At 29.3% G+C, this 20,759-nt stretch overlaps 3 protein-coding genes and 1 long non-coding RNA gene across 14 annotated transcripts in view; 1 reads left to right on the top strand and 3 right to left on the bottom strand.

Moving 5' to 3' along the window:
* CaMKII (Calcium/calmodulin-dependent protein kinase II) overlaps positions 1-9,285 on the top strand; it is a 224,880-nt gene extending 215,595 nt beyond the window's left edge. For 7 of the 10 annotated variants that reach the window (XM_076408264.1, XM_076408272.1, XM_076408263.1 and 4 more), the window contains 4 exons: positions 2,668-2,743; positions 4,439-4,533; positions 4,591-4,705; positions 5,469-9,285. In XM_076408264.1, the coding sequence (XP_076264379.1) occupies positions 2,668-2,743; positions 4,439-4,533; positions 4,591-4,705; positions 5,469-5,604 (422 nt within the window). In that variant the 3' untranslated portion in view covers positions 5,605-9,285. The other 3 variants (XM_076408267.1, XM_076408268.1, XM_076408273.1) reach the window with 2 other exon arrangements.
* Positions 1,299-1,859, bottom strand: LOC143198796 (uncharacterized). Its single transcript, XR_013006293.1, has 2 exons — positions 1,735-1,859; positions 1,299-1,473 (listed from the first exon to the last, which is right to left on the bottom strand). It is a non-coding gene; the product is annotated as an uncharacterized LOC143198796 (long non-coding RNA).
* Positions 9,286-9,768: 483 nt separating the features above from the next.
* Positions 9,769-10,883, bottom strand: LOC143198791 (HIG1 domain family member 1A, mitochondrial). Of its 2 annotated transcripts, none has more exons than XM_076408280.1 (3): positions 10,758-10,883; positions 10,325-10,423; positions 9,769-10,245 (listed from the first exon to the last, which is right to left on the bottom strand). In XM_076408280.1, exons 1-3 carry the CDS (start codon positions 10,768-10,770, stop codon positions 10,055-10,057), a joined length of 303 nt encoding a protein of 100 aa, XP_076264395.1. In that variant the 5' UTR covers positions 10,771-10,883; the 3' UTR covers positions 9,769-10,054. The 2 variants fall into 2 exon arrangements, with proteins under 2 accessions (XP_076264395.1, XP_076264396.1); XM_076408281.1 differs by having other exon boundaries at positions 10,689-10,831.
* Positions 10,884-11,743: 860 nt separating this feature from the next.
* On the bottom strand, positions 11,744-14,664 carry Cat (Catalase). The gene is made up of 8 exons (XM_076408275.1): positions 14,508-14,664; positions 13,715-13,903; positions 13,465-13,567; positions 13,096-13,344; positions 12,801-13,036; positions 12,534-12,744; positions 12,245-12,476; positions 11,744-12,157 (listed from the first exon to the last, which is right to left on the bottom strand). Exons 1-8 carry the CDS (start codon positions 14,565-14,567, stop codon positions 11,923-11,925), a joined length of 1,515 nt encoding a protein of 504 aa, XP_076264390.1. The 5' UTR covers positions 14,568-14,664; the 3' UTR covers positions 11,744-11,922.
* Positions 14,665-20,759: the final 6,095 nt, after the last annotated feature.

Below are 20,759 nucleotides of genomic sequence, written 5' to 3' on the forward strand. Positions count from 1 at the left end.
TAGGCAATAAATTCGACGTCATTTATTAGGTGAATTGGCTGTTTTATTAAATGGGCTGTAAGTAATAATTTCAATATAATTATCCAAAATTCCTTCAATCGTACAACTGTGAAAGTAAATAGTCTAAAATCATAAAACTTAATTATATTTTAGTAGCTTCTTTTACAATAGTAGTACTTATTCAAAAACTAAGTGCATTTTTTGATTTTTAAAGATTTTTCATGAGCTTTACAAATCTGTAGTGTTTTTTCACAATATTAGATTAATTTTTACCTATCAACAGTAAACAATATAAATATGAAAATATTATGACTATATTGTGTATTTTGCATTTTGATGAATACATTTTATTACCATGTTTCAAAATAATTTTGTCACATTTTTACTTATTGAGCAACCATATTAAATTTCAATCGAAACCACATTATTTACATTATCGCAAAATAACGTAGAATTAGAGTAAAACCCTCAAAGGGAATGACACAATATAGTACAAACTTAGTCATATATCCTAACATGATGGAAATTTAATAACCTCAAACCAAAATGTGGAAAAATGCAGTTATTTTTTGATCAAATAACATATACACGATTGTGATGAGAAAAATAAATAACTTGCATGCCAACTATAGATGACAGTGTTGCTTATCGTAGATTGGACTCCAAGGACCAAGACGGTAACGTATTATTTCCATAACTTTATAAATATTATTTTATAGTTTATTTCCAATAAAACCTATTATATACGTACTATCGAAAGACGTAAAATAAGTTCTGTAAGGAGCAATTGGTAAAAGGAGGTATACTACTAAATTATTATTTTTCCTACTATTTAATTTCTATCGATTTTTTTTAATTCATACAACCGCTTAAGTTACTAGAATTAAGTTTCCTACTTACAATCCAAGCTTGTACGCTTTCAAATCAATTGAACAACTATACAGTGTTGAAAAGTTAGGAAACTGAATAAAACATTGCTACAGATTGTTTAAGATAATTGCAGCTTGGTGTGATTTTTATATAAAATTATCATGATTTAATAGAATTAAACAATCTAGTAGATACGAGGCTCTCTTTAATATATTATGAGATTCCGTCATATGAAATGTCACTTAATTTAATTGTTGTTCGACTTTTTCGTATAGTATGGCCTTTTTAATTCAATAAAAAATACAAAACTAATCTAAATCTAACTAAAACGAATCTAAACTCAAACTTTGATGACAAATTAAATGAAATCTTATCACAAATAATTTCAATATATATTGAGCGATCCTTGTACTTTTTTTCAAGCATGATAAGCATTTACTAACAATGCGCTTTATTGCATATAGAAATACGGATCGTATGTCCTGACAAGCCTTTTTCCCAACTATCGACAAATTCTCAGTTAACAGGTATGACCTTTGTTGGCAGGCAAGGTAATCTGGTTCTTAGAAAACTTGTGTAGCAGCCAGTAACGTAGTCAATAAGCTGCAAGATAAAACTCCTGTAGAACACTCTATTATCTTTATTTACAGTATTATATTGAAGTTGTAGAAATATTAAATACACAAGTTTTTGATCTGAGAATACTACGAAATATAACGAAAATAATAATATTGTATAATTCACTTTACACCTCATTAAATAACGGCTATAATTTTAAATAATACTGTAAACAACGTATATGTCTAGTAAATATAGTGTATGCAGAACCCCTGCCATTTCTGGCTTAATTTAATATTTTCTCACTATCGGCCTACTATCTTAGTTTTCTCGACCAGATACATTTTGTAGCTGTGACATTTTTAGTACTATTAAAACTTAAATGTAGATACACTGAAAAATTAATACAGGAAATTGTATGTCTAGTTTAACGTATATTTGTAACCGAACAATAACTATCACGGTTGGTATTGACGTATGAGTAATGCAAGTTTCCTAAACTACAAACAACAATGTTGGGTTGCATAAGTTAGCGGAAATTTTTAAAATATCAAACTAAACAATATTATAGGTCAACTATTGCATTAGGATGTTAATTTTTTGAAAAGGTAAGTCGGTGTTATAATAAGTTTATAATCGAAAAAAAAAAGAATTGAATTATTTACATATTTTAAAATTTATTTACAAATTTTGTTTTCCTATAATATTTATCTACGCCATAGCTAAATTTAACACTTTATTGTTTTTTGTAGTTTATTTTCGCATAATATAAAATTTTAATATACTATAAGATCATTAAATTTTAAAATAATGTATTGGCTTGTACTGTCATAGCTTAAGGAGCTCCAGCTTGTTTGTTATTTAATATGCTTCAATTAATTTGTTTTTATATTTATTAGTATTGGTTGCAGTACTCATACCAATATAATATTAATAAAATTTTGAAATAAAACATACATATGCCGCATTGTTTTATTTCAAACAAACATTATGCCTGATTTGGTAATTGAGGAGGAAATATATTTTTGATGATGATATATTTTCATAACCACAACTTTTGCATGGGAAATATCCTCTTGACATAATTGTTGACGAGCCTTTTCACGTATAAACCAGTGGTACTTGATACTTGTTGGAGTAGTTTTTGGTCCTTTATAGTTGTTGTGTTTGTTGTGTTCTGGTGTTTGTACCAACGCGATGTTTCAATCGATTGTACTGTACTGGGGTTTCCTTCCACAGCTCGAAGACAAGAAATCATCAAGATGACAGAACAGCTGATTGAAGCTATTAACACGGGTGATTTTGAAGCATACACGTAAGTATTTTAAACTATATATTTAATTGATTACGATTATTCATGTCTAACAGTCAAATAAAACATGAATCTTACATCTATTTGCAGCATATAATATAAATTAAATTTAGTTAGTTACTATTTTTAATATTCGAACAAAGAGGTATTAGGTGTCATCTTTCCTGACATAACGCCAGATAAAATTTAAATATATATCTACTTCAGTCCCATTCGTCCAGTTGATTTCGTTTGATGTTTCCAACCTTTTAAAATCAACTGCAGCAAAAAAATTGTCTCCGAAAGCCGTTGTTTTTTAGAAGAGATTAATGAGGATCCATAGCAGATATATTCTGCTTTTTGAACTTGAAATATTCATTTATTCAAAATGTTTTAATATTTTCGGTATGAGAATTGATGGTGATGCAAGAATGGGTTTATAATATGAAGCCAATTAGGTTATTAAAATTGATTTTAAGCTATGAAAGAAACACTATGTTTATGTGAAATTATCACATTAATAATTTTGTTCTTCTCTGACTTTTACCTTATTATCGATTTCTATCAATCCTATGACTTTGTCTTTTAAGAATAAATATTAATTATATTTAGATTAAGTTGTTAACAAGTTAGGATTTATAGTCCTTCCGATAAAACAGTCGCTGTACATCATAGAGAACGTCAAATACAGTTTGTAAAATTGTATAATTTGTCTGTGTCGAAACATGTAACGTCGAATCAGTCAATAAAATTCGATTTGTGTTGGTACTAGTCGACCCTGTTGTCAAATGTCTACAAAATTCCTCTAAACTTTAATGGTAAAAATTAAAGGATATAAACCGTCAAACGTTAATATTGCAACATTATTACGTATTGACATCATATAATTTTGACGACGTGCATTGGCTATTTTGTTGGAGAGACAATAGTTTTATTTATAGTATTTAGTTTTAAATTCCTATGAACCTGTTATATTCAAGCAGTATTGTTCGAATGCTGTTCTATTTTATCATTTTCTGTTAAAAAAATACCAAAAAATACAAAAATATCCATACAAGGTGTATAGTTTTAATTAACTGGGTCCCAATTGGTTTCCCTTAACTTACTGGAATCGATACAATTGTTAACAATAGAATTTAAACTTAGGTACTGTTCCCAATGCGTCAACAGTTGCAGTCCTTCTATAAAACGGCCAATGCACGTCATCAAAATGTATAATGCAACGTTGCCGCACCAAATTTAAGTTTTCGTTTATTTTGACTCTGATAACAAAATACTAATGTAAACAAAAATAACGTTAACGTTATTTTACCATTATAGTACATGCATATTTATTGAAGGACTTAAACTATAGTTAATTAAATAGCCACAATAGTTTGTAGATTAGAATTATTTTATTATATTTACTTTGACATATGACATGATAAATTGAATTTTATAGACCGATTTGGTTACATGTTCGGACGCATCAGACTTCATTCTGTCTTTTTTCAACTAGAGTAATGCTAAAAACTAAAAAAGATAAATACTCAGAGTGTAAAAGGGATTTTACGTTTTCATAAACTGAATTTGGCAATACGTTCGACGGTATTGATGACGTGCATTGGCTGTTTTATTGGAAGAACTATAGACGTTTAATCAAATAATATAATAAAATAATTTTAAGAATACTTATATCATTAAAAATATCAGATATACTAACCTTTTTTTGATACGTAGGAAAATATGCGATCCCCATCTTACCGCCTTTGAACCAGAAGCCATGGGCAACCTCGTAGAAGGCATGGATTTCCACAAATTCTACTTCGATAATGGTAAGTGGTAAAGGCTTCTCCAAAGTTAGTAATTCTTACTCCATCCTAATATTCCAGTACTAGGCAAAAACTGCAAAGCTGTCAATACCACAATACTTAATCCACACGTTCATCTGCTAGGAGAAGATGCCGCCTGTATAGCCTACGTAAGGCTTACTCAGTATATGGACAAGTAAGTTTTTCGACAAGAGTCTAGTTCTGGAGAATCCCCGAATGCGCACGAGGATTTGAATTTGCAATGTTGCCAGTTGTTGAAAATTAAACGTATATTTGAAGAATATAATATAAATAGAAACCCCAACGTATAACAACAAAACATAACGATCATAAATTTTTTTGATACTTAATTCAATCGGTTTGTGATTTTTAACATTATCAACCGTTGTTTAATGACATCCAAATACTTCTTCGAACGAAAACGATTCTGCATATCTTTACTATCTGTGCATCCGGGTACACAACAGTTCCTAGATCGATAATTCACTTTTCTTTTTGTACTACTTATTTATATACACTAATGAATTAGTAATTTAATCTCTAAACGCACTATTCCTTATGTCAGCCACACTGAAAATGGCGCACAAAATAAATAAATAACAAACGTACCATAGAAACGAAATGAGCCGATCAGATCCCGTCGCGGCTTATAGCGTAGGGTTTAAAGCAATTAATAAGTTAAACGTAACTACATCTAGATGTTGGAGGTCGCGAAACATTTCCCCAAAATTTCCTATAAAGTTAAATCTCTATTTCTCTATGGTAGTACGTTGGATTCTACCTCTCGATTGTTTGTAAATGGCAACGTCGCAAAATCAGGCGGAAACTACCAAGGTTTACCGAATAGCGGTTGGGATTCTCCAGAAATAGCCACTACTAGTTTTTATTGGCGACGAACGTGGATTCTTTTTAAACTACTATATTCCCTCTTTTAATAGACATGGTCAAGCTCATACGCACCAATCAGAAGAGAGCCGCGTATGGCACAAGAGAGATAATAAGTGGCAAAACGTTCACTTCCATCGCAGTGGTGGAAACGGTGGAGCGGCCTTTGGATTTAGTTCGCATAAATAAAACTGTTGAATTGTTCTCTTTTATCAGTGGTGCGGCCGAGGATTGAGTCTAAAGCAGGAAGAATTCGGAGACATGAATATGTAATCGAAGAATGAATGGAATGTTGAGGTTAAACGCGAAGTAAACCATGTCGAATCTAATGAATTCATAAGTCGTTTACATATTGATATCTCCAAAAAAAAAAAAACCAAAATAAAGCCACTAAAGACCTAGTTAAATGTGAAATCTCTTTGTGGTAATGTGTGTGACTCTTTGATTTGTATCGTTTTAAGCTTTATACATAACTATACAATTGTACGGAACAGTATGTTGATGTATTATCTCCTAAAAAATGTATTTTTAGCTAGCAATTTTGTGCCATCAACTATTATTTTTCTCAGATTATACTATAATGCTAACTATACTCATTATGCAAGTATACAATGTGTCTCCCGTACATTCTAAACTGACAGTCGTGCCATTAACGACAAATCTAATGCCATAATATAAATATATAGTAAAAAAGTTATTCAAAATGCATATAAAAATGCAAGTCAATTTGTTTTAGGGACACCCTGTATATTTTCGCTTGCGTTGAAACTTATATTAGTCGTTCTTAAACTTTTCAATGCCCACTTGATATATATATGGAGTATCATTAGTCAATTGTTATATCATATGAGGCAAGTATTTTATTTATCATAAGGGAAAATATCGTTGATGGTTTGTTGATATAAGGGTCAACATTTATTACATTTTTATAAGAATATTCCTCTTATATTGACAACTTTCGAGTCTGACATGGTTTCTTGAATAGACACACTGACTAACCTGAAATGGTAAATGTTGACCGGCACTTTTTCTAAGATGCGAGTTGACATCACTCTCAGCACTCCAAAACGGATGTAAGTACATACTATTTAGATACCTTTACTGAATCCCATTCGAAATGTTGGCGATCTGATGATTAAACTTTCACAACTTCTACAGCTCCTATAACAGTTTATTTAATATTAATCAAACCTTCGCGTAGGCTATACCCATATGGCGTTAACATTTCAATTATATTTATTGAGTCAAAACTCCCAATAAAAATAATAAAATTCTTAAAAAATACTCAAATAATAATACTCAAAAATCAGATTAGGACTTACGTAACGAAACACGTATCCTGGTATAGTCTGCGTTTTCGATTCAATGTATAGTACTGCCTTACTAAGTACTTATACGGTCTTGGCTTTGTACTTAGAACAATTGTTCAAAAGCATCCTCGCCGTTGTTTGATTACAGCTGTATTCACGTGATCAGAAATTATTATTTTACTCTTATAGAGTAGCTTGTAAATGGTTGATCATGGAATACAGGATTCTTTACCCCATTTTCTCGAATATGAGTAAAACAGATTTCGTCAGTGTATAGTAAGTAATTCGAACATTATAAATAGTATATTATCGCACTATGCTTAGGTAAGAATTAAACATTTACTTTTTAATGTTCAATATGCTGTATCTCACTTTACTGTACGTCTAATTATTTATGTTCACAAAAAATTAATTATTGTTTCTAATTGACTCCTAAACTATATCATTGCAATGAATTTTAAAATATAAATACAGAAACAGTAATTGAATTTTACAGACCACATTGTTGTATTGCGATATAATCTCATTTAAATAAAAATTAATAATATGTAACTGCTGTTACTCATTGAGGTTGTGGTATTAATTGTTGTTTATGAAGGTAACAATCAGTCAAATGTCTTGAAAATTATTTTTTTGGAAAAATCATTATTTAAGACAATCGATGACTCTCTTGGGAGTAATTTCTGGACCAATATCTTTCACCAGGACTGTACCATTGTCACCTATGTCATGATAGAAATATTCGTAACACATTAAATTTAATATGGTACTTCAATTATTCCAATATATAGAAAAATGCTACAATTTCAAATGAGCTGACAGTGAAATACATTTTCGCTCTCTAAGAATACCAAATCCATTGCCAAATCGTAGAACATTGTTTTAGTCGAGCTTATTATAAATTATTAAAATTATTAGATATCTATTAAATAAATATATTGGAGATTTTTATATAAAAAATAGCAGATACTAGAAGAACCAAACCAATTTCTTTCTTTCTAGCTACCAAACTGTTTTACACCAATTATAGAAAAATAATCAAAACTTGTTAGGAACACACGTTCATCAATTCAACGATGTCCTATTTAACGAATAAAGCTTTATTTAATTTAATTACAAGAAAAGTTGCTTTAGGACCTTTCAAGCATAAATGCTTTTCCCATTTTGCTTTTTGTCTGAATAGTTAATTGCTTTGATTTATCAATAATAATAGAATCATTGAACTTTCTTACACGACAGTTAAATCTCCTTTTAGATAAATAAATTAATACTGTATAAATATAAATTGAAAAGTTGTATGTTGGTAAAGGTCCCTTGATGTATAATTGTAAAAGCATTATCGAATTTAACAAAAATAAACCTATTCACTAGATGTTAGAATATTGCTTCTTTAATGAAAAAAAAAGATACTTCTATTTAAAATCAAATTTTTAAAATATTCTGTTATAACAAAGCACTAATTTAAATTATAGTGTTTTGGCCTAAACATAATATCTCAACAGCAAAAACTATCATTGTTTTCATGGTATTTATCTATGTTTTTACAATCCACGTTATTTTTCATCGCGAATTTTATTAAGCAATATAAATGACATAAGGAGAGCGTTTATCTTTCTCAATAGAGCTCTCCGTCGTTCTTTTAAGAAATGTTAACCTCCAAACTATCGTACTATAAAAACATTACTGGATTAAAAGATATGACAGGAAATTTTTGAAATGAAATTATCATTTACTTTCTCTGTTATTGTTATCGTAATTCTGCTTTGTATTCGTCCTGGGTCTCTATATTTTATTAAAATACAAAAAAATCGAAATACTTAGAAGAATACATGAGACCCATGTAACTTATCGAATACTGGACGATCTTAACAATTTTGTTCAATTTAATATATAGAGCAAGATGATGATTATAAAGCAACGTAGCTGAATTACAAAAATATGTGTTAATTTAAAACAGCACTAGTTTCTTGTGATATATAGCAAATTTTTGTAATTCTCTTATAAGGTAAATTATATTGTAGGAAGTATCATTTCATAATTGTAATGAAAAATTTATATGCTGTGTGTTTATATAATTATTTGTATTAGATTTTTGTGCAATATAATTATTAATTTAATATATTTCACTTGTTTACTCAAATTTAAGTTATCATTTGTTAAAAGTTTTACACATTTAAGTGAGTTTATATTTTTGTTAAACTTCATAAACGAATCATGAGGTATGAACAGCAGTACTTAACATGAAAAATACACTAGAACATAATAGTGCTTCTCGATTCATACAATGAAGTATAATGTTTTTGTTATATTTGGCACATCGAAATAAACTTGCATATACATTCTTCATTTTAGAATGTATGAGATGCGTTGGTTATTAGAGATGTGTGCACTTTTTGTACATTTGAATTTTGTTTTTGTTGTTTTATTGATGTTGGACTTTCTAATTGTATATAAGATTAAAAATTTTTTGCTTATCTCAAGATGTATGTTTTCTCCATTTACAATCAAGTGTTTCAGTAAACACCACTTTTATGGAAAATTAAAATATTGAAAAATTTAACAATGTATTTATTTTATCCTTTCAATAACATCCCCTCAATAAAATCATTACAGCATTACAGAACATTTATTTATTACAGCAAGCTGCTGAAAGAAAATAGCTTTGTAGGAATATCACATTATTTTGGTTATTGTGCCTAGTTATCTGCGTATGTAATAAAAAGGCCAAATCATTTCATTTTTACCCATTTATAGATATTTATTGTTCCTGTGTTTCGTCTAAATGTTTCTATATCTTTGATCCTACTATCATTAAACTTATTAACATTATTATCAGTACTATCATTAAACAACACCTGAGAAACAAATTGTATAGATCTGAGATCTAAAAACATTTACTGCTTACAAAAATAGTTTGATAAATGAAATCATATTCCCGGTAAACAATGATTTCATTAGTTACTTATGATTAGTAAGTAATCAATAACCTTATCAATGTATGAATGTAGTATCACTTTGCTTTATTATAAAACAACAAAAAAAATAACAAAATATATGTATATTTTTTGAATTCAATAAAAGTATTGACAATGTCATTATAATACTAAATAAATTATGAATTATACACATTTCTAAATCAGAGAAATTTATCACAATTAAAATTATACTGTGTACAAATAAATTATTTAAAAAGGAAACAAAGTTTTTAATAATAATGTTAGAAAAAGTGCTCACTTTAAATGTAACCTTACTAGATTTTCTTCTCCAATTATCTTTTAGAAATACTACAGGAAAAAACTTTGTTTCCATATTAACTAGAATAGAATTCTCTATTTTTCTGGAGAATTTCTTGCTACATGCTGTTTATACATTGTATATAACATTCCCAATGTTAAGGCACCAACTGCAGCACCTTGTGCTCCTACTCTGAGTTGCATTAAATATACACTAGTACTCATTTTACCCTTGTTTTTGTATGCATATGCACCATATCCTACTGCAAGGGTACAGAGTCCAATTGCTGAAATCAAAAGTAATGATGCAATGATGCTATGAAATCAAAAGTAATATGTTTCATGCCATTAACACATGATTCTTACCGATAGGGAACATTGGACTCTCTTTGGTCTTTCGACTTAGCTTACTTGACTGTGATTCTTCTTCAAAAATAATATCTTCCCTCATATTGGTTTGAGTAGCTTCAAATATAAATTAACAATTATTCTCAGTATAAAATTATATACCAATTAATTTTATATGATAATAATTCACACATTAAATATGTAGTAAAATACATACAAAACAATACTATATAAAAATATATATCAAAATATAACAAATTTTAATAAAATTAAATAACGTTTTTAAACATCTACGTGAAAAAGTTAAAATACATTACGCAATTAAAATAATGAAACATGTTATATTTGAATAATATATAATAATTATAACATAAAGACTCACTTAACGCCATGGCAAAATAAATTAAACCAAATAGATAAAATTAAGGCTATAACTACTTTAAACACATACGTATCTCCCTCATAAGAAACCACCACTTTTAATAATGAAGGTTGGATTTTTACTAACGATTCTTTTCAAATTATTATTGAAGAAAAATACAGTCTATCTTTGTTTTATATAACAATAAAAAAGGAAAGATCTGTTTCGTTTTTATCAAGAATTTTATTTGTAATGTCAATAAAATGACAGTTATAGATATTTCTATCTCTTAATATGCATGATAAAGACGAGCAAAATAGAAGCACGGAACAAAATTAATTTTGAATTGAATTATATATTTCTGAACTAGCATTCTATAATAAGTGAATGGGTATTCTACGAACTTTAAACCATGCGTTACGTCAACGTGCGTCACTCCGAGAATTCACGGGAATGTCACGGGGTATCCAGACAACGCAAACTGTTTCTTATCCGTATTTCACGTAATTTTGCGTAAGCTAATTTTAGATTAATATCATCATTCTGTCCAATGTAACATTAAACGATTTGATTTTTTTAGAAAATAAAAGTCAAAAAATATTTAGAATCAAGGAGTTATAAAGACAATATACAGCAAGAGTTAAAAATAAATATTTCCATTAACACGTCTTTAAAAAACTAAACCAATGTCAATCAGAAGGTGAACGACATTTCCCAATTTGTAAATTACTTGAGCGTCTAGTGGCAGCAATAAATCAGTTTGAATAGTTCATTGTGTTAGCAGGCAACTATTGATACATAACAGCGATTCAACATTAAGTAATTTTGATATAACTAAACAATAAGTCAAGGAATGTAAAAAAATATAAAAACGGACAATTTTTTTAAGCCATTGATAAATTAATAATATTTTTGTATTTTAATGCTAACTTAAAGGTAAGTTTATCCATTATTTCCTCACTCTCTTCCAGTCGTACTGCAAAATATTTCAAATAAGTTCGTACATAAGTATATATAAATAAACAATTTTAAAATTTGCTGAGAAGATATTAAGAATAAATTATAGACGGTAAAAAATCCCAATTTTTTTTCAAAAATATTTTATTACCCCTTGGTCCACAAATAAACAAAAAAACAACAATGTAACCACATAGAAAAGTACAAAAATGACAGTGAATATGTAATAAGGTCAATGATAAAATGAACGTGCCACCAAATCCAACAATTAACAACTCTATAAAAATGTTTTCTAGTTTTACAAGCTAGCCTTGGTCCTCTGTTTATGATTGAGCTCGTTCCTCAGTCTATTACTCAAATCCAGATCAACTTTCTGATAAATCCGGATTGCCCTTTCTTGTATAAAATCGCAAGTTTGGCTCAAACTTCCAGCCAAGTTCGATACAAGTCTTTGTTTAGCTGCTTCATCCAGTACTTTCTGATAGAAAATTCTTGGTTGTTCAAAATCATCATTTGTTACCTCATCATCATATCTAAAATAAAAAATTAATATGAAAATGTGCTCATAGAAAAGATGTGTAGTCTTAATTGAATTCCTGTATGTATAATAATATAGTTACCTGTAAATATCTCCAGTTATGGTTTCTTTAGGATATAAAGCCTGAACACTGCTATCAGTTTTAGGTCCTGAAAAACTATTAGGATGATAATTTGGCGCACTTCCTTGATTATTTATAGCCATAAAACCATCTCTCTGGTATGTTTTCACCTTGAATGGACAATTTACTGGTATCTGTAGATAGTTTGGACCTAAGCGATGCCTATGTGTATCATTATAAGAGAAAAGGCGACCTGAAAATATTAAATTGTTAATTATAAAATTTATACAGCTACATTTTATTATCATACCTTGGAGCATTCTATCAGGTGATGGTTGTATACCAGGTACCATATGCGCAGGGCTCATGGCTATTTGTTCGACTTCAGCAAAGTAATTCTCAGGATTTCTATTAAGGACCAACTTTCCAACTGGTATTAAAGGAAATTCTGAATGACTCCAAATTTTTGTTAAATCAAATGGATTGAACTTGAATTTCTTTGCCTGTTCTGGAGTCATCACCTATAAAAAATAATTGTTATAGTATTCTAGTTAAGGGTAGTTTAACAAATAATCACCTGAATTGAGAATGTATAGCTCGGGAAGTTTCCATTTGCTATAGCATTATAAAGATCTCTTAATGAATAGTCCGGATCGCTTCCTGCTAATTTTTCAGCTTTCGTTACATCTAAGTTTTTGATACCCTGATCGGTTTTGTAGTGGAATTTACAATAAACATAATCGCCATTTTTATTCACAAGCTTAAATGTGTGGGAGCCATAACCATTCATATGTCTGAAGCCATCGGGAATACCTAAAAATTATTAAAACGCAATTATAACATATGCTGCATTATTTAAATATATTACTTACCTCTATCACTAAACAAAAACAGCCATTGATGCATACTCTCAGGTCTCAATGTATGGAAATCCCACATCATGTCTGGGTCTTTTAAATGTGTCTGTGGGTTTCTTTTTTGAGTATGAATAAAACTAGGGAACAATATTGGATCCCTAATGAAAAACACCGGAGTATTGTTTCCAACTAAATCCCAAATCCCATCTTCTGTATAAAATTTAACAGCGAAACCTCTTGGATCTCTAACAGTGTCCGCAGAACCTAAACATTGTTTTATTACATTTATTTTATACATAATTATACAATATTAATGCTGACACACTTTCACTTTAACTTTAAAATAAATACACAAACTAAAAAATATATAAAATTTAAACCTACCTGCTTCTCCACCAACAGTTGAGAATCTCACTGCTATTGGGGTTCGTTTTCCTATGGTATCAAACAGCTTAGCAGCTGTATATTTAGTAATGTCATGAGTAACCTAATAGAATAAATGTCAATAAATTACAGAAATAGTTCAATAAATTTAATAAAACTATCGTATCAATTCAAGAACAAGGGTGCAACCAGCAATGTACATAAAAAGATTTAAAAGCAAATATTGCTATTGTAAGTTTTTTTTTCATACCTCAAAATAACCAAAAGCTCCAGCTCCTTTGGCATGGACTACTCTTTCTGGGATCCTCTCTCTATCGAAATGAGCTAACTCCTCCAGATAATGAACATCTTGAAGTAGTACTGGTCCCCTTGGTCCAATTGTTTCAGTTGCATCTTTCACTATAACTCTAGCACCAAATGCTGTTGTTGCTACTGGCGGCTTAAAACATGTATTTCAATCAAAGACATGTAAATGGTCATAAGAACTTAATAGATAATATGTACATAAACACTTGTTATCAAAACATTTCAATACAATTCATATATTACATTGCGTAAATATTATCGAGTTATAAACATCGAATTGTTATCAATATGCTGATTTGCACACAAATTTATTAATTAGGTAAAGTAAATATATATATTTTGGTAATTTTAATTAATATATTCATTATTATTTTTAAAAAATAATTATAAGAATGGAAACCTTGACTGCATCAAATCAGGTCTGACTAGTGTCCTAGTTCATTATTTGCCATATATACTTTAAAAATACAATCGATTTTGTACAACTTAAATTACGAAATCAATAAAACAACAATCTAAAAATACATTTAAATAATTACTACCTGTAATTAACCATAAATACATTTGTTATGCTACAGTTTTGCATGTAATTATTATAAGAGCACAATTTTTCTAAAAATGCAGTTTTGATGTGATTAAGAAATTGAAACATTTTCAAAATAATTAAAATCTATGACCGACAATAAATCAGATGCTATGTTAAAATAATTATTCCTGGTAACTGATTTATTACTTACTGTACTGTTTTTATTTTTATAGTCCAACAACTGTGTATCAGATTTATCTCTAGAAGCCATTACTGAAACCTAATGCTCAAAAACAAACGAAGTCAAAAACATAAACAACTCGTTGAAAGTGGCTCCTTCACTTTTATACTACAGATGCAATGTCGAGTTAAATAAATAACCCATTTAATGTTGCCAAATTTATCGCAATATAATACTGAATAATAATAAATAATTTTAATTTAAAAGTAATTTTTAAAAAATTGAGAAAACAATCATTAGTCAGTCGTTCTTATCAGCAACAAAGAATTAACTTAATCCCATTTCCGAATTTTAAAACCGGATTAGCATATTAGTTAAAAATAATATAGTGAAACAAGTTTTTTCAATTGTTATTGTAATACTTATTTTTGACAATACTAATTAATAATAATATTTATTTATTATTACTTATAACACTGATTAATAGAGTTGAAACTATAAAATAGGAAAAAATTATTTATACTGTTAAGTAATAAAATATATTAATTTAATAATTACTGGGAACTTAGATGAATTAAAACTAAAAAACACTATTAAATATTTGTTTGAAATTGCAGTAAAAATAAGATAAATATCTAGATTTGACAACAATGTCTCATTTGGTATTAGAATTTATAAACGAAAAATTAAAAACATATTTTTATTATTCTAGATTTTGATTCATCTGTTACATTATTCGTTTAAGTTGTGATATTTTTGATAAAATGAAACAATGTAAATTAGTGCTTGGTAGGTGGTAAAAGGAAAAATATACATCATCGTATATTACTAAAATAGCTTGTATCTGTTTCTTTTTCTTTCGTTCTTATAATATACATTCAAAAACGGATATGTGTATAATTTATCGAAAATAGGGAATTTATTTAAGATCAATGTATAATTTGGGTGGTAATTAATGAGTTTAGTACATTTAGTGCGATTTAAAAAACTCGTTTGAAATTCCAATATATATTTTCGAAAGGTGTTAATTTTTACTCAATGATTACTATTATTTAAGAATTCCATTATCATAATAGTTTTCATAGCCTACACAAATGTGAACCTGAAATTTTTCAACATTAAATAAATTAGCAAATACTACGATGTAAATATTGGAAAGTTTTCATTACTTGAATATATATCAATCTTAATATTACTATCTTTATATACTTATAGTTTGACTTCTTATCCTAATTATTTTTCCGTTTACCATTAACTAAAATGAATTAGAATATAACCTTTGATAGTTCATGATCTATGTACAAATATATTTACATATAATGACGTGTGCATAAAATTGCAAATTGCATCGCATAGTTGCATTTTTTTCCATTACATCTAATTATGTAGGATTTTACTTGTTTTGAAAACGATTATACTGTTACATTATTTGAAGACGTTTTACCTCTCATGTGAATTTTTGACCTTACTGCATGTGTAAATTCGATAATGTATTTTGAACAGATACCCGCCTCATAATGTTGCATACAATAGCATAACAACAATAATACTGCTGTAGTCATAAATATATTATCATTTTAATGTAACGAGTTTTTCAAAACTTCTATATTATTAACGTAACACTATATCCAGTAACTATGGATGTATATAGATATTTTAGGATAGTAATAAAACTGTACAATAATAATTTCCTTTCCTAAGAAAATTTAAGATTAATAATTAATATTCTATCATAGTAATACTATTAAAATTATAATTAAACCTACGTGCTGAATGCGGATTGATAACATTTAATGTATTTTTAGTGCTTGTCATTACAGTAATCTAGATCATGAGTGTGCAATAAAGGCTAAATCAAAATTACGAAAGTAGGCTTAGGAAGAAAGGTATAACAAGACAATAGAGTGAAATAGAGGTCGTTATATCATTGATTGTCATGTGAGAACCATTGTAAATTAGTTATGCAGTAGCAATGATTATTTAAAATCGAAATCATGCAGAATCCATCTAAACATGAAACGTTATAATTAGAACAAATTAAGCGCAAATATAATTATTGTACACGCAAATATGTATTGTATTTCTAAATGCAAAAATTGATTTAAAAAGCGGGATAGTTGCAGGTTGAATGCAAATGTACGAGGCTGGATAAGAATAAAAATGTATTAAAAATATTGGGACAATAGATATACATATATATATATATATATATATATATATATATATATATTGATGGCGTTATCACTTCAATAATGTTCTCTATGTCTCTTCTATATTTTTACTCTTGACGTTTGACATTAACGGTACTTAATTTTATACACATATTCATTCTCTATGATTTTATATGTAATTACCGATTTGTCCGCTTTCTGCTACAAAGCAATTCAAGAGAAAAGATTGAAAGGACTAGTGGAAAATAATATTAATTATTATTAGTTATTATAACATTAATATATTAGGGCTAATTATAAATATGCGTTTTAAGACATGCTCACTAATTGAAATTCTGTGTAACTGAATTTGTAACATCGTGTTTATCTGTTAACATCGTTTTTAACCTATAGAAAAGAACATTAAATGTAGAGTATTAACTTGTAGTGGTATTATCCTGTTGTAGGATCCTGTAGTGGTATTATTTGTTGTATTGTTTGTAATAATGCTTCTGTTTCAAGACTTACTCTAATACCAATTTCTCTCATTATTTATAAAGTTATATTTCATATTATATTACATTATATCAAGAATATTGCTTTCTGTTTTACAGTAAAACGAAAAAATGTGTACGGCCAAACTTTTATGGAAACCTAGCGTTAATGAAACAGATTCAATTAATTATTGCTGCGAATTAAAATTGTTATTAAAAAATATGAGAATGTAGGTTAAATTTTGTTTAATTTTACTTTCGATTAAGAAGGATATGCGACACGATTTAGGTAAGGCGAAAAAAATGTGCACGAACTTATCCTCTCGGTTCGATTTTTCTGTGATTGTTACTAGAGAAATCGTTATGCAATAGCGCTAGAACAAGTTTCATATTTAGGCTGCGGTCCAAGGCAGAGCATGTGACTATCGCTTTAGTGACATTGTAAAAAATAGAAATGCATTCAATCTTGTTCGGTAGGCTACTCTAGATATACCTAAACTCGCAAAGTATAATTTTTTTTTCTAAATATTGAAAGCGATCTTAAAAGTCGGACATGATTTGTATAAAAATATTTTTTTTAAATCAGAATAGAGCTTGAAAGTTTGTAGTCGATTGTTTCACAAGTTTTCTATTAAAATCGCTTAAATTCAATTATATATGTAACACATATATAACAGGTCAATTGAAAGGTCCCCGGCCGGTAAATCAGAATAGAGCTTGAAAGTTTGTAGTCGATTGTTTCACAAGTTTTCTATTAAAATCGCTTAAATTCAATTATATATGTAACACATATATAACAGGTCAATTGAAAGGTCCCCGGCCTACCATAGTAAAACACATTTTTGGCATAATTCTCTTCAAGGGTGATACACTGATTATAGCGACCCTCCAACTTTTCGATACCATTTTTGTAGTACGATTTATCCTTTGCTTCAAAATAGGCCCGCGCAGTTTCGGCGATCACCTCTTCATTCGACGAATTTTTTTTCTAGCGTGCATTCTTTTGAGATCTGAGAACAGGAAATAACCGCGGGGGGGACAGATCTGGAGAATACGGTGGATGGATGGGTTTTTGCCATCGTTTTCACTGACTTATGACACGGTGCATTGTCTTGGTGAAGCAGCACTTTCTTTTTCTTCAAATGCGGCCGTTTTTCAGCGATTTCGTCCTTAAATCCGCCCAATAACGCTATGTGGTAGTCGCTGTTAATGGTCCTTCCTTTTTCAAGGTAGCCATTGAAAATTATTCCATGCGCGTCACAAAATACAGACGCCATAACCCTGCCAGCCGACTGTTGCGTTTTCCCACGCTTTGGAGCGGGTTCATCGTGTGCAGTCCACTTGGATGACTGTCGATTGGACTTCGGAATGAAATAATGGAGCCATGTTTCATCTATTGTCACGTATCGATGCAAAAACTCGAGTTTATTAAGTTGATCATCTTCAAACACTGCTCCGAATCATCAACTCGTCGTTGTTTTTGGTCAAAAGTGAGTTCGCGCTGCATCCACTTTGCACAGAGCGTTCTCATACCCAATTATTCGTGAATAATATGATGTACACGTTCAGTTGATATCTTTAGAATGTCTACTATTTCATTCAGTTTCAATTTACTGTCATTCAAAATTATTTTGTGGATTTTTTAAATGTTTTCATCGGTAACAACCTCCTTTAGGCGTCCACTGTGTTCACCACTTTTGATACTCATTTCACCACGTCTAAACTTAGCATATCAATCCTTGATGGTAAATCCATTTGATTTCGAGGTCATTGTGCAGCTTTTCGTCAGTTACGTAGCGATAACCATTGGTAAATAATCGTAGAACCTTGTTTTGGCTGCGTTAGATTACTAGTTGGTTTGATGTTTTAGTGCGACCCCATATTAGCATCTCATAGGTCCAAATTGCCTTTATGGTTGACTGATAAACCAACCGCTTTGATTTTAGATTAAGCTGAAAGTATGTTCCGGCTAACCAGTAATCAAGCAACTGGATTTTGAATCTAATCTGCTCTACTTTTTGTTTAATATATTTCCAATTTAACCTACCATCAAGATATGTTCCGGGGTATCTAGGTGATTCTGCTTGGGGAATTGGGTAATCTGGTATTTCTATAAATGGTTTTATACATTTTAATAACAGTTTCTCAAATACTTTTGATATTGCAGGTAGCAGCGAAATAGGCCTGCAAGATCCGTCACCACCTTTCCCTTCAATGCTAAGACTCAACAGGTGGCCACTTTTTTTGAATTAAAATCAAATGGTAAATTAAGTGTTTTAATCGGTGTGTATTAAATAGCTTTTCTCGTGTTTGTGTCAGATTTTACTAAGACTAACAACATTTTACTGGTGCATTGTTTCCCAACACTCAACGACGAAATACGTTTTTTCATCTCTTGATGGGATAGAATCATTTTCTGAATAAAACAAAATTCTTTGTAACGTCTATCTGTGATTTTTTTGGGTTCAATCAGTATTTTATTGCTGTTATCACTTTCCTGGCTCAGAGCATCCAGATATTCTTTCTTCATCATCATTCTCCAATTTGTCGTATTTATATATGTATTTGTTATTAATTTTTACATAAAACTAATCTGATTTCTTATCAGACACTTGTTTCTTATCTTTAGTGCTTACATCACATAATTTGTCACATGATACTTTTTATTACCGGCATTTATTTCACGTTTAATTATATTTTAATTTACATTTTCGATCTAAATATTATTGTTATTTTTATCTCTACATTATTCTTTTTAAAAAAATATTTGCTCATGTTATTTGTTGCCATATGTGTCATATTATTAAACCATCACGAATTTTTATATACTCAATACTTTGTTTAACAGTAGTTCAATAACATTTAAATAATTTTCATATCATTTATATAGGTACCATATGAGCGAAAGCTTGGCAAGACCACTTGATCTATTTTTATAACACCTTCTTTCCTATTGCTCCGCTTTTACCCCGCCATATACTACACCATGTCCATGATTAGAATTACAGATTTTATTTACTCATACAGTATAGCTTTTTCTTGAAGTTTAAGTTTCTTGTTATATCCAAAATTCTACTTATATTATATATTTATTATATTATTGTTTCTGTATTAATATTTACTTCGATACAAATATATCTCATAATTAATATGTGAGAATGATAGTGATTTCAATTTCCGTTCCTCAATTTCTTTCATAATTATAGTTAAAACGTTAGTGACTTATAACTTTTGACATTTCATCCATAACTAATAAGTCACATAAACACTTTCTCACAAATGTGTATGACAATTTTATTTATTTGTGTACTCAGGATAGGATGCATATTCAATTGACGTGTTATACAACCAAACATGTTTTTACTTAACATGGCGATGCAACATTTTCCAAGTAGAGGATATTATTGTTTTTGTATTACTTCAAATCTTATTTTCAGAGTGTAAAAAGATTTTATTAAGCTAAAAATCTCTGTGATCGTAGGTAACCCAACCCATCAGAGTTTTATGATATCATATGAAATTTATGCACAGCGGAGGAACAAAAAATTAATTTTCATATTTTAGATGACCTTCCGTCAAAGATCACAAATGTTAGGTAACTATTCAATTATTGGTTTCTTTGCTAGTTATAGACGACT

The sequence above is a fragment of the Rhynchophorus ferrugineus genome, unplaced genomic scaffold, assembly GCF_030347505.1.
Source record: "Rhynchophorus ferrugineus isolate W39M unplaced genomic scaffold, kcgeb_rfMv2 rfM6, whole genome shotgun sequence".
Taxonomy (NCBI): Eukaryota; Metazoa; Arthropoda; class Insecta; order Coleoptera; family Curculionidae; genus Rhynchophorus; species Rhynchophorus ferrugineus.